The following is a 14464-nucleotide window of genomic DNA, read 5'->3' on the forward strand; positions in this document are numbered from 1 at the left end:
CACAGTAAAGTATAAAAATATATAACGTTTATTAACATCACTGTAAAATTGCAGCACCGAAAAATGCATTTTATCACAATATGTGCTACACAATCAATGTGCAGCTTTTGTTTTAATTATGCTATCTACGGACTGTCTCAGAGTTGTGATCACATGCTTGGGGTCCTTGCTCTTTGTGATGGCTGTTCCTGAGACAATCATGTTAGCACCAGCCTGAAATTGAGCAGAGAAATGAAGACGAGTCAAATTTCTTGTAACTCATAATCATGCAAGATATACATAGTTAAGTTCCAGTAACAAACAATGTTCAAGGAATATTGTATATACCTCAGCACACTCCTGAATTGTGTTGAGCCCCACTCCACCATCCACTTCTATGTCCAATTCTTTAAACTTAGAGCGCAAAAGTTTCACCTGTAGAAATAGGGTACAAGAAGGGTTATCACAATTGTATAAAAGACAAATTCTTCACTTTGCGATCCTTACAAAAATTATGCCTCCATGCCACCATTAACAGCATCAGCTGTTACTCCCATAGAGTTCAACACTAAGAATACTAGTAGGTAATTTGGCATTAGTGTCTATGTGTACTGCCAGTACAGCACTTCATTCAGCATGGAAATTACTTGTCCCCCCCGGTACATGGATCTGTCTAGACTTCACCTTTCCAGCTTTGAACAACAATCTTGTTTTCTATAATCAGCTAATCTGTCATTGCAAATTCATTGTATGGCAATAACTAATTACATGTAGCCTCTAGGTTCTACCATCATAGTGCTTTCAGAACATTCAAAATAGAAAATAAATGGAAAATTATCACTAATGATCAGTTACTGCCCAAATGTCATCTAGATCTAACAACATGAACACTCAAATGTGTTGAGACTTACTTTATGATATGAAAATTATGCAACAGTATTAATTATCTGTGAAAGCAAAGCACTCAACTGCTCTAAAGAAACAATGAATGGCTAGCATGCAAGACATATGAACTACAAAAAAAGAAGAAAAAAAGACACAATGTGTGTTCTCAACGAAGCCAAGCCAAGTTACATGGCATTGCCATGTTTCTCTTAAGGAAGGTTGTTATGAAATGCTGTGTTCCCCAACTTGGCTTTTTGAACAACCTATTCATATGGCTCAGTGCTTCGACTTGCCAATATGATTACACTGTTGCTATGGTAACTTCATTTGTTGCTCAAAGCCGAGCAGGGAAATTACTTTCTACTGTTAATGGCAGCACTAAGGTTCTGCATTGTTGACTCATTATAATTCTTTATAAACTGATTCTAAACAATGTAAGTATGTGATATTGTTAGCATGCCCTTCTATAGTTCACTGAAATATCTGCACGATAAATATGCGCATTTGCTTCCACTGAAATCACCTTTAGGTCTCTCTACCTTGGAGCTGCCCTCTCATACAATGATATGGCCTACAATATAGAACATAGGACGCAGCTATGTAGTGTCGACAGTATTAGATTTTAATAAAATTCCTGCACAAGATTTCATCGCACACTGTTACACTCTACCTGCTGCACTAGCATGACCATTGCACACACACTGTTCTCACTTTGCAGCTGTGAAGAGCATGTAAGATATGAATGTTGGTGTAGTGCACTGTGAATGCTTAGCAAAAATTATTTTTCACTTGGGTCATTATTATCAGCTGAGGCTTTTTATATGAATTTTGAGACTAATTAAAGGTCATTCAAGCATTTTGTTGGCAAGATTGTGGCAGCAATCTTCTCACTATGTGGGCTGTGCAATAGTACAGAGGCATGCCATGACGCTAATCCATGGATATAACAACTTTTCTGATAAAAATTCACACTGTATTGTGCCCAACTTTGTACGTATCATAAATGCCAATTATTTTCTTGTAAAGTATGGTAGTGACTGAACACTAAAAGACATCTTCAAGAGATACAGCTAAATCTATTGTCAAGGTGGTAGCTCCAAAGCAGCCTTCTAGATACACCGAGCAGACTACAGTGGAACCTCGTTGATATGATTCTGCATAATACGTTTTTCGGGATACTTTTTTTTTTTTGCCCGATAATACGATTTGGTTGGATAATACGTTGGATATGGTTTTCGGATGATATGCTTTATTTTCCGGTTGCCGTGAAGATCGTATCGAGATTTCACCATATATACCACTGAATGTTGCGAGGCAATGACCAGATTAGATTGCAATCATGTGTTATAGATGCAAACAATGACCAAATTGTGCCTCAAATTAAAGTGAGAGCTCACGAAGTGTGAAGGAAGTAAGTTATTATATGTACCTTGGGCATCATATCAGCCATGAAACTTTGTCCACCAAATCCGGGCTCCACGGTCATCACAAGTACCATGTCAACATGTTCCACCAAAGGAAGTACAACATCCACTGGTGTCTTTGGCTTGATGCCCACTCCAACCTGCAAAAAATGAATGACAAGGCTATGGGTGTAAAGACGAGTGCAAACATCAAAATACGGTCTGTGCACTGTTTTAGTGAATATTTTCTTTGGTGAGAACCTGCACATCTAAAAAAGAATCGTGCATAAAAGGAGCCACCCCCCCCCCCCCCCCCCCAAAATGCACCAGCTAAAATCATTCATCGAAGGAGCCCCAAAACAGCTTAGCGACCAGCCTTTTTCATGAATTCAAAGAGTGCTTGCTTAGTGAAGCCCCTTGCGTGAGGTGTACGCTGGTCTAAGATGGAGAATGAACCAGGCAAATGCTGTGCACATCCTTGAACAGGCTGATAGAGAGAAACAACTTTAATCTCGTTACATGTTTAGAGGGTTGGGCCCCTAGTCGAGGGCGATGTCACGGTCCCACCAGATCACTGTCTGCTGAACCTGCAAGTTTCCATCCTGCAGCATGGCCTCCTAGCTATACAGTGTTGGGATGGGGTTAGTGTGTGGTCTTTGTCCAGGCAGTGGGTTTTGACACTCCAGAGTTGCATGAAATACTGTTGGGGTGGGGGGCACCCCAACAGCATTTTGTTGTGAAGTCCCATGGTCTGAGAGGCCACGAATCATCCATGGGTGGTGTTGTGCCAAGTGCCAGGAGAAGGAGATATCCAGAGAGTTAAGAAAAGCGTTTTATATACATAAGTACATATTTTAAAACAAGGGCTCCATGGTGATCGGAGCTACTACATGCTAACGTCTTTGCATGTCCGAGTGTCTACATGTCTCAGCGTCTACATGTCTCAGCGTCTATATGGTCAAGCCTCTCTCACAACACTCAAGCTCCGCTTTTTATGCCGTTAATTTCCCCCTTACACTCAATGAGGGAATTCACTGCAGTTCTTCTTGGCCAATCACAAACACCAGCCAGTTCGCAATATCCTACCCATGATGTGTCCCCGTTCCGACGGGCTCCGCCTCCAATGCTGCCTGATCGCCCCCACACACCAGGCAACGAGTGGCAACTCGGGAAAGCTCGACGTTGGCCCCTTTCAAGTATTAGTGGCCTCTCTGTGACCGTCAGCTTGACAAGGTCCGGATACTGGCCTTCGCGGAAGCCACCGTTTCCAGGGAAGGCAGCGGCTGCTGTCATCTCGGAAGGGGGCTCCTGGCTTGCGCGTCACAGTCGGCGCCGTGCCCCATCGTAGTTAATCCGGGTGGGCGCTGATGCTTCCTGGAAACACCCCAAAAGCGACGTTGTCGTCTTAATGCCGCACGAGGCCAATGACTCATTGCATCCTGGGGTCCTAGAACTTGTCTCGCCCATCAGCTCCGGGAAGTCGCACGGCCGAAGATACGAGACATAATTGCTCGTTCATTCACCCCAGGTGACGCTGAATTAGTCAGCAGCTCCTTGGCCTCGAGAAAACGACGAAGCGTGAGCAGCACTCCACAGCTGCATGTCTGCCGATGAAGCATTCTTTGTCCCGAGGGACCGTCAGGCACAACAATTTACAATGACCAAATGACCAGTATTTACAATTACCCACCACAGCTTGGCCAGCGGGGGGAATGGGATGTAGGGTGGAGGACATGAGGGAAGTGAAGATTGGGGCAAGCAGACTGGGGGCAAGAGGAGCGTTTGTGAATACGGGGGTCAAGTTGCTTTATAGCCACTGCGTCCTCTCGAGATAAGGACAAGTCTGGGGGTTGATATCCGAGCCAGGCCTGGCTATAGTAGTATCTATAGTAGTATCTCGATACCCAAGGGGTGCGACTTATGTGTCTGCTTCATCTGGGTTGCACAACTCTCCCACTGGCACCTAGTGAGCGAGTTCTCGGGCCTGCATGAGCGCACTTGTTTATGGGGAGAGAGGCATGTCTAGGCGTCCAGACCAGGTGGAAGGTGTGTTAAATGTCCTTAGGATAGGTGGTCAAAATTAATCCGGAGCCCTCCACTACGGTGTGCCTCATAATCAGAACTGGTTTTGACACGTAAAAACTCCAGAAAGAAGAAGAAAAGAAGGATTGGGTGTGTGCGATACAATATTAATTTTTTAGATGGGCAAACACCGAATGTGCCTAGAATTTTCGCAAGAGGACTGTCATCGTTTTGTTTACGCAACAATGTTCTCTACAAAAAGAACTTTTCACCCATCAGATGCAGCTATTTACTGGTCATTCCTACACCCCTTCGGAGTGAAGTACTGCAAGCATGTCACAGCAAGGTCATTTCTGGCCACTTAGGCTACACGCAGACACTGAACAGAGCACGACAAAGGTACTACTGGCCAAGACTCACCACGGCTGTGAAACATCACATACGGACTTGCCTCGATTGCCAGAGGTGCAAATCGCCCCCCAGCAAAACCAGCCGCCCTGCTACAAACCATTCAGGTCCCACGAATATGACCAGACTGGAATGGACCTTCTGGGCCCACCTCCTGCATCTAGTACATGAAACCGCTGGGTTAATGTCGCGACTGATTATCTGACTTGCTACGCCGAAACAACGGCTCTCCAGCCAGGCACAAGAGCGGAGGTGGCACAATTTTTCGTAGAGAATGTTGTGCTGAGATATGATGCACCAACCACTGTAATTACAGACAGAGGAACCACATTCACGGCAGCGCCCTTTTATATAATGTCCTGATACTCAGTGGAACAACTCGCAGCAAGATGACAGCCTACCATCCACAAACCAACAGACTCGCCGAGTGCCTAAACAAAACACTTGAAGACATGCTTTCAATGTACATGGTGGTAGAACACCAAAATTGGGACGAGATCCTGCCTTATATAACTTTTGCTTACAACACCGCTAAGTAAGAAACAACACAGATGACTACACTCAGCCTTGTTCACGGACGAGAAGTAAGCATGATGTTGGATGCAATGATCCTACATGAATGTGATGGCGCTGACATGGATGAAGATGCAATCAATGGATGCAGATGCAATCACGCAACGCGCCTAAAACTCTAGACAGCTCATACGCATGCGATCTGCCAACAGCAAGACTAGCTACAATGCAGGCCGCTAAAATGCTCGCCATAAAAACTGAAAATCAGCACTTATTTATTACTGAGAATGTTCTCGCGATCACGAAATCAGCCAATAGTGGCTGGTGGGTCTAGCTGCCTACGATGATGCTGCATGACGACATTGCGGAAGTGACAGCAAGCGATTTCGCACTGTATTTGACACGATATTGCAATTTCCTGCTGCATGGCGTGCAATATCATTTGACTTGCGTGTTCACAGCAGCCTCTTGTACCGATAGGCAACATCTTCTTACTATGTTGAAAAAGTGTGTCAGGGCCCCTTTGTCAACACACACAGAGCTTGGTCCACAAGCATTTCTACCTTTCCTTTAGCATTACTTTCTAACTTATACATGGCACTCCCTGAAAATTCAGAAGGCACAATTTGGTGAGCAGTAGCTTAATTGCTAGTCAGAGCTCAGTGGTACCGTGCATTTAAAAATGCAGCAAAGCAAACTGCAGTGAAGTAATATGCCTGGGATCATTTTAATAACAGATCCAACCACAAACTGCCAGTGTGAATAACTTACGCTATTGTGTGCACACCTGCAATTTCACTGACTATGCTGAAGTTATAGTCACACATGGGGGGCAGAGGGTTGAAGCGCGTTTTACATGGTGGAAACCTTTCAAGAAATATCATTTTCTTCGTTGCACATGTTACTTCCTTAATCGTGATGTGGAAATCTGAGCTGACCTTCATGCCAGCTTCCCTAATCTTGCGCACAAGTCCAAGGGGATCTGACGTGGCCTCGTAGTGGAATGTATACTGATCGGCACCAGCATCTGCCATCGGGGACACCCACTGAAAAGAAAAGAAGATATGCGCAGCACAGTCAGGGGCTTCTGTAACACCATAGTAAGTACATACCCGTGACGAGTCGCTGTAATATAAAACTGGCACCCCTTAATTGGTTGTTGCTACTTGCTGCATTACCAAGTCCTCCAAGAACTGAAGCAACAGTACAGTAAATGAATCAGCTGGGCTGCAGTCATGGTGGCCGCGATTTTGTAGCGATGTCTTTTCCGACGGTATTCCTTGTTGCGCTTCGTCAGTGGTCAGGAGCGACGGTCCGCTCGCGAATGGGATCAGCCGGCCGTGAAGGGTGGATAATAAAAACTAGTGGCATAGAATCGAGCGGAAGGCATCGGAACAAAATCGCGGCCCAGATACTGTAAAATAAGAGCTTGGGTTTCGGTCGTTCCAACAGTGCACATGTAATTCTATCAACATAAGGATAACTCTTAACTGTAGGCAAAAATATCAAATGATGAACCAGCAGGAGTATAGATAATTCTTACTTGCTCCGGTGCGAGCACCATCATGTGCATGTCGAAGAACGTTTTGGGCAGTTTGCTCTTGAGGCACTTGACAACGGGATGTCCGAAAGTAAGGTTCGGCACAAAATGCCCGTCCATCACGTCCAGGTGGAGGTAGTCCGCTCCGCTATCCAACAGTTTCTGAGATTCGTCGTATATGCTCGCCAAGTCGGCGTTGAGAATGGACGGCCCAATTTTGCACTTCAAGTTTGAGGAAGTCATTTTGGCAGCTAATTGGGTACCCACACGAACGCCGCTCATACGAAATAAAAGTTAATGCAGCGCGAACAGCGTGCGCTTGAAAAGAGGATAACGACCTAAAGGCGTCCGCTGCGACGAGTAGTCGCTTCTATCTGTCCGCTGCGTTTATCGCGGAGCTCGCACTTCGCATGCCTTTAATCAATCACATGTGCGAGTCGGTCGCAGCTTCGGCGTCGGCTTCCTTACAATACATTTTGCGGCTGCGGCTGGTCAAGCTGGACCGGGCTTGCTTTGGCTATACTTTGACTACGATTGACATAGCGCTGTAGAAGCAGCGAAAACAAACCAAAAATACGTCATGTTTTATAAATGTTTTATATATAAAATGTTTTATAAACTGTTTTTCGATTTATGTTTCCTAAAACAACGAAAAAAATGTATTCTAGTTGCCCTACATGAAGTGCGCGAGCTCGCTGATGACGTCATGGTGAAAAAAATTGGTGTTTGAGGCGCGTTTTTCAATGTAAGAAAAATATGTGTGTAATTAATAGGATTTCCACGTGCAATATTTAGCTGATTTTGGTCTTCGTAAAGCACACAGAACGTTACATGACACTTTCAATGGCGCTGGGCCGACTGCTGTGGCGCGAGCTTCTCGCAACTTCGATATTTAGGATTTTACCTCACGTTTCTTTAGGGCTCTCATCAGTGTACCACCGTGGTAAGCACACAAACGTTCACTCGATTCTAACTAGAGTGTACTAGAATACGGTGGAGTGGGAAGAACGGCTGGGGCGGCACATGCTTTGCAGTGAGGCGCCCGACTTGGAAAAATACTGTGTCAGCGAGTGACTAAAAGACCAATGTCTGACGAGATTGTCTTAGGTCCTTGGCCTGACGCCAGCAGCGCAGCTGTGGTCATCGAAGCGACTATAGCCTTCCTTCAAGCCACTGGACTCCATGCACGGCTATAGTATGACCTCAACGGGATGGACATGTACATACGCACCTCCTAATCTTATCATCATCATTCATCGCCCTTTTTATCCCCTCCCCCCTTCCCCAGTGTAGAGTAGCAGGCCAGAGCAAACTAACGCTCAAGCCGACCTCTCTGCCTTTCTTCAAATAAACCTCTCTCTCTCGTGGCGGCGCTGCGATCGAAGTGGATTTAGTGTTACTGTACATGCTCCCTACGCTTTTGGGTAGCATATACAGTAACTCTAAGTGGATTGGGCCGCATTAAGATCGCGCCATTGGATGGCGATACTGCTCGGCAGGGTCATTCGTACTACTTCGCGCGCTGGTATTAAGGCGAAAGCCTTTAATGGCTCATACTCGCGCGGTCCGACCGTCCGTCCGTCCGTGCCCTGGAACGGTGTGAGCTGTGGCATCTCCCCCTCACACTCTCTCAGCAATCACGTGATGGCACAGCGGCGCATAGCAATAGTCACTCTTCGCCGAACACACTTTGGAATTTACAAAGTGTCCTTCAATTTTTTTTTTTTTTGCGTTCAGACCGCTCAAATGGTATTCATAATTGCATATGACATGTATTTATGCCTTAAGAATAAATTCTTTTCTTTCTCTTTATTTTATTTTATTTTTTTAATGCCGCTCGGTGATTGTGGGTGCATTACGGCTGCAGTGTCAGCTATCATTCTACTATGTTATTATATGGTTCCCTTTGGAGAACAAATATTTTTCTCATTCAAGCAGCCTGTATCTCTCGTGGGTATTGTTGCGCATATAGTTTGCCATCAGTAGGTCTTGCAAAACGCAGACGGAGAAACATATGTAACCTTCCTGATTGCCGCTTCAAACAAATAAAAAATATCTGCCCCATATCCGGCGCCTTGTATTGAGATTTACGGGAAGCATTGTTATAGATAAAAAAAAGTAAATTGCAGTGCAACATTTCATTCAAATTTCCGCCTTCCTCGCGTAACAGAACGCTGAGTAATTGGTACGGGGTCATTTATTGCGGTCGGACCTTGAGCGCCGAAAACGGCTTTAGTTAGTCATCTTTGGCCGTAAGCCGTATGTGGTATTTTTTCCCCCTACGATACTTCAAAAAAGAAATCAAAGAATGCCTGCGCGGTAGCCTAATTGCTATATAGTGGATACGGTGTTGCGCTGCTAAACTGGAGCTCGCGGGTTCAATTCAGGTCGCGGAATTCGATGGGAACAAAATGGAAAAAGATTCATGTACTTCTAGTTAGGTGCACGTTAAAGAACCCCACGTGGTCAAAACTAAACCGGGTGCCTCATAATCATATGACGGTTTTGCCACGTAAAACCAAGGAACTTGTTAAAAAAAAAAGGAAAGAAGGTGGCTGCGTTCTTCGGCTTTTTTCTAGGGGTGTAAACAAAATAAATTATTCTCAAGTCTGATTTCCAAGAAAAACATGTTACGCTTTTCCTATATTTCATACATAAATGTAATGCCATTCCCAAATGTATGACTGCTCAACTCAGCAGCTTGTATATTATAAACGGCTGCTTTCAGTTATCCGGTGCACTATCATAACGACCATAATGAAACAATTAAAGGGCATGTCTCACATACACGTAGAGATATGTGCAGATCTGTTGCGATCATTGAAGAAGATAAGTGTGGTACGTATCACATGGGGCACACAGTTTTAATGGGTTGCAAACATGGTGAGAGTGTCAAAAAAAAAAAAGTTTTCCTTGTATGAATCAAGTTAGCAGATTTACAGGCTGCCCCAAAACAGGAGCGTTTATATTGAATGACAGCTAGGAACTTGTTAAGCAGTACTTATTAACACCCGTGCGTTCATTCTCTCAAGAACTGCGCCTCTGCGCAACAGCCACGACTCTCCGGCAGCACAATCATTCGGAATAACAGTCCTCACTTGCATCGGCCACTCACCTTTGAGACATCAATACTGATGTTATGCGTTACATTCGAACGGAAACGACTATTCGGCGTGTATATATATATATAAGATGGTGTTGCCTGCTATGAATATTGTTTCTGCGAATGAGAGTTTTATGTGCAGTATTCACTAATAAGTCTGTTTGTTACTGCAAAAACGTGCGCTTATTCCCGGTCGGGAGTTCTCACTTTTTCAATTAGTGCATTTAGAATATTTGTTATTTTTTCCCTTATTTATATATCGTGAATATATATGTCTATGTACCCTTTGATTTAACTACCTAGAAATACATTGGTCATTCGATTCTTCGCGCCACGTAATCAATAAACCTGGTTTATTTCAGTCTAATATTGTTTTCTTCTATCATTGTCTGTGATCAATATCCACCAACAAGAAGCGCACATAATATGACACGATATCAATCATAAAATTTTCTTACGTAGCTTTATGTTGCAGAGATACCAGTTACTTTTAGAAGACAGTGGTAAAAACAGCAGTTCACCTGGCTAAAACTACATTTGGTACCGGCCGTCAAGAGTCATGGGCGCACCAAAGCAATTAAAGCATAAAAACATGTACTGCACAGACGTTCTGCGAGAAAAATTGGGCGTCGGCCAGCATCCGCGTATATAGCGAACGCGCGCTCGCTAGCAGATGACGCGCTTGACAACGACAGCAAAATTGAAGATGTCGTGTTGTATATAATCCATGCATATATGCTTGGCAAAATGGTGTAAACATAAATTTGCAGTTGAAAAAATTGGAGGACGCTTAAGCTTTGCCTTCAAGAGTAGAACACGATGGCGTTATCGGGACCCGTTCGCATCGCATCGTTCGCATACGGCAAGTAGGCTTCATTCACTGCAACACTGAACGTGGAAAAGCGAGCTTACACCGATGCCCTTAAAGTCGGCTTCACTTTTAAACTGAAATGTGTTGCTGGAAAGATGCTTTTCCAGGGGCAATATAAGTGGTTTATATTAAAATGTGAAGGCCCTAGCACCTTTTTTATTATTTTATTAATTGTTTGCTATTGCCCCGACACGCGCAGGTCTGGTAGAAATGCTGGACAAGGGGTGTGTGTTGAGTTTCCTTGTAGCAGAATTAGGTTTTCTCGTACATTCAAATTACAATTCGACGGCGAATCGGACGCCGAATGGTAAAGTCGTACTTTAGCATTTTTCTGACGGATTTCACTGTGAGAAAGCAGCAGACTACAGCATATTCTCAGCAGACTACAGCATCCCAGCAGACTACAGCATATTCTTAGATCTTTATTAGTTTAACTATTATAGGGCCAAAATACATTATAGAAATGAATAGCTTGAAAGATAACTGTTCAGCAGTTGCATGAATGAAAGAAATATATTTTATGATGTTGACTTTTGCAGTGTTCAGGACAGTGGTGATCGAACAAAGCGGTTCTAATCCAGCAATCAATTGTTGTGCCTTAAAGAGTACAAGTACCCAGCACACACACCTCAGATATTTATTACTTTCATTATGTGAATATTTAAAATGCTAATTGCATATAAATACCATATATACTGAGCTGAATGGCAGTTGTAGTACTCGTGGTGTAATAATAATAATAATTTATTCTATTAGTAATATATGTTGATAAAAATGAACTCCTCAGTTGACTCTTATAGTTAGATTAGCAATTTGGGCAGTGTAGTGTCCCAATTGTATAAAATGCCTTAAAGGGATACAATCTACCCCTTTGACAAATTCAGATACACGTGGCCAAATTAATGCCATAAAAAAACATTCATTTTTCCTATACCAACAAGAGAGAGAGAGAGAAACTTTAATGAATAAAATGAAATTTGAGGTCCCGTGGTTGGGGCCCCTAGTCCAGGGCTCCACTGGCACGAGCGGTTCGCTGGGCTTGGTCCAGGAGAGCCAGTTGGCTGTCCTGGTCCTCGTCCGCAAGCCACGCCTCCCACTGCCTGTTAAACTCTCGTGTTTTTAGTAGCGTGGAGTTTATATTTGTCGGTCTGTTTGGGCATATCCACGTAATGTGCGGTAACGTTGGGGTGTCCCCGCACCACGGGCATTCGTCAGTGTATCGTGCTTGGTGAATACGGCTAAGTGTATGTAGGTTTGGGTATGTGTGTGTTTGAAGTCGGCGCCAATTCCTCGCCTGTTGACTGTTTAAGTTAGGGTGAGGGCGTCCATATTGCCTCCACTCCTGTCTTTGGTGTTCGAGGATGTCGCGCGGTGTAGAGGGAGGCTCGTCACTGGGTCGGTCCGCAACTCGGATGCTTAGTACGCGAGCTAGCCGGTCCGCACTTGTGTTGCCCTCCATGCCCTCGTGTGCGGGGCACCAAGTGAGGTTGTGGAATCCGGTAATTTGACTCCCTAGAATATTTAGTACTAAGCGCGGCGCCGTACCGGAGAGATACAGGCGACAGGCGGTTTGTGAGTCCGTGAGTATATGGCAGCAGATACGTCCCTGTTCTCCGCGTCCCTAATTGCAAGTGTAAACGCTGCGGCTTCTGCTGTGCTGGCAGATTTTGCCCTGACTGATGCTGCTATCACACGATTTTGGTTCGTGGCTACCACCGTATACTTGTCCCTGTCCGTTTGACTCGCGTCTGTGTAGTACACGTCCGGTTGTCCTCTAAATCTTTGGTGCAAGGTTCTCGCTCGGGCCTTCCGGCACCCTGCATGATATCTCGGACTCATATTCTTCGGAATTGGGGATACCATTATGTGCTGCCTGACTTCCTGGGTCATCTGCACTGTCTCTTCTGCACTGAACTGGGGGCGGAGGGCAAAGCCCAGTTTGGTTAATATGGCCCGACCCTGCATTGATGCGCACTGCCGTTCCTTTTGCGCGATGAGTGTGGCCGTCGCATATTCCTCGAAGGTATTGTGGATTCCTAATTTGTCGAAACGTTCTGTACTGGTATTTTCTGGGAGCCCTAGAGCAGCTTTAAATGCCCGCCGAATGATCACTTCAAGCTGTTTGAGCTCCTGCTTGTTAATGCTTTGGAAGGGGAGTACATATGTTATCCTACTGATGACAAAGGCGTGTACCAGTCGGATCGTTTCTTCTTCCGAGAAGCCCTCGCGGGTTCACGTAACCCTACGGATCATCTTGGCAAACGTTTTGTGTAGTACCTTTGAGGAGGCAGAGCGTGTGCGCTACTCCGGCCGTTTGTTGGATCCATAATCCCAGGACGCGGAGTTCATCCACCTCTCTTACACGCCCCCCAAGAAATGTTAAATATTACAAGCACTTGCCAAAATACAATAAAAGATTGACTAAAACTGAACAGACTAATGCAAAACGAATGAATCTAATATAAAAGACTAAAACTAATAAAAAGACTATATGTCAACCATGCAATGTTACCCTATAACATGGCCTATAAGATGGCCATAATTCTGCTGAATGAAACAATTCCATGGAGAGTGCTTTGTTGTCTAGTGAAATCACAAACTATGGCTCCTCTCCAAATAGCTAGCCGTAGCCCCATGGCTGACACACAGAAGCTCGTGTGGACACTGAAGTCCCTCCACGACATCTTCTCATTGATTTGATAATTGATAGATGAATTTTACTAACTCGAAGCCACGCAATGGCTATGGAGACACTGTAGTGCAGGGCTCTTAAATTAAGAGCCCCGATGTTCTCTAGGTGCACCCAAAGTTCGGCTCACGAGCACGTTGCTATTTTATCCTCATAACAGGGTTGCCGTGCTGGTTATCAAACCCATGAATTAGCGGTTACTAGCAGAATGCCATAGCTACCACAGCAGATCTGTGGTTCTTAAGTGCTGCTGACCTCCTGCAGCATTCCTTCTTCAGTTTCACTCTTAAAATTACAGTGCAGATTGCAAGCAACCCAACTATGTTTTTACTGCTGACGCTTTAATTACCTGTGAAAGGCAGAGATGACACGTGAGCACCTCACGCACGATGCAGCACCGCTTTGTGTGTGCAAATCGGAGGGCACCAGCCGTGAAATCGAAGAATACTGCTCCTTATCAAAGGAGCGCGCCAGCATTTGTGTCTGTCACCTGCTCTTATCCCGTTCAAAAATACTGTTTCTTGACATATGCACCAACTAACCCAAGTTAGCAGACGCTGGTGCTATGTGGTCTCAGCAGTATGTCTGTGCTGGACGAAGATTATCAACACTGAGTGAACAAGGGAAGCTTCAGCCTGGAACAAGGGGAACAAAGCCCAAGAAAGCACCACCTGAAAATACTACTCACCAGAGTTCTGCTTGAAACAAACACCAGTGAACAGCAAGGATTAATGGCAGAACACACAACCACAAATCTCGCTCCTTTACCTAATCCCATAACTCACTACAAAAACAAATTACAGACTAGCTTCCAGAAGGCTTCCCCGGTTCATGCAGTGTTGACCACAAGTCTCCATTTCCCTGAGTACCCTTTGCCTTGTCCAGACAAATACCTACGTGACTCAAGACTCTACTCAAGTTACTGCACCTTAAACATTTCCCAGGGTGACTTAGTATTCTGAAAATATTTGGAAGGGCAAATAACTACATGTAGTACTCCAACTTAAATACTTTTTTACTTCCAAATTTAAAATGCTCGTTGCAAGTGAGC

General features: G+C 44.6%; 1 protein-coding gene across 1 annotated transcript; it reads right to left on the minus strand.

Annotated features, from left to right (window-relative positions):
- Positions 1–10: 10 nt before the first annotated feature.
- Positions 11–7241, minus strand: LOC119455410 (ribulose-phosphate 3-epimerase-like). Its single transcript, XM_037716817.2, has 5 exons — positions 6754–7241; positions 6149–6256; positions 2294–2428; positions 328–414; positions 11–213 (listed from the first exon to the last, which is right to left on the minus strand). Exons 1-5 carry the CDS (start codon positions 7030–7032, stop codon positions 94–96), a joined length of 729 nt encoding a protein of 242 aa, XP_037572745.1. The 5' UTR covers positions 7033–7241; the 3' UTR covers positions 11–93.
- Between the last annotated feature and the right edge of the window lie 7223 nt (positions 7242–14464).

Source organism: Dermacentor silvarum, chromosome 6 (genome assembly GCF_013339745.2).
Source record: "Dermacentor silvarum isolate Dsil-2018 chromosome 6, BIME_Dsil_1.4, whole genome shotgun sequence".
Taxonomy (NCBI): domain Eukaryota; kingdom Metazoa; phylum Arthropoda; class Arachnida; order Ixodida; family Ixodidae; genus Dermacentor; species Dermacentor silvarum.

Coding starts and splice junctions, on each gene's coding strand:
- LOC119455410 (XM_037716817.2), bottom strand. CDS start 7,032: ATGAGCGGCGTTCGTGTGGGTACCCAATTAGCTGCCAAAATGACTTCC. Junction 6,257..6,753: donor TGGTGCTCGCACCGGAGCAA/GTAAGAATTATC, acceptor TTTTCTTTTCAG/TGGGTGTCCCCGATGGCAGA. Junction 415..2,293: donor TGGCTGATATGATGCCCAAG/GTACATATAATA, acceptor CTATTTCTACAG/GTGAAACTTTTGCGCTCTAA.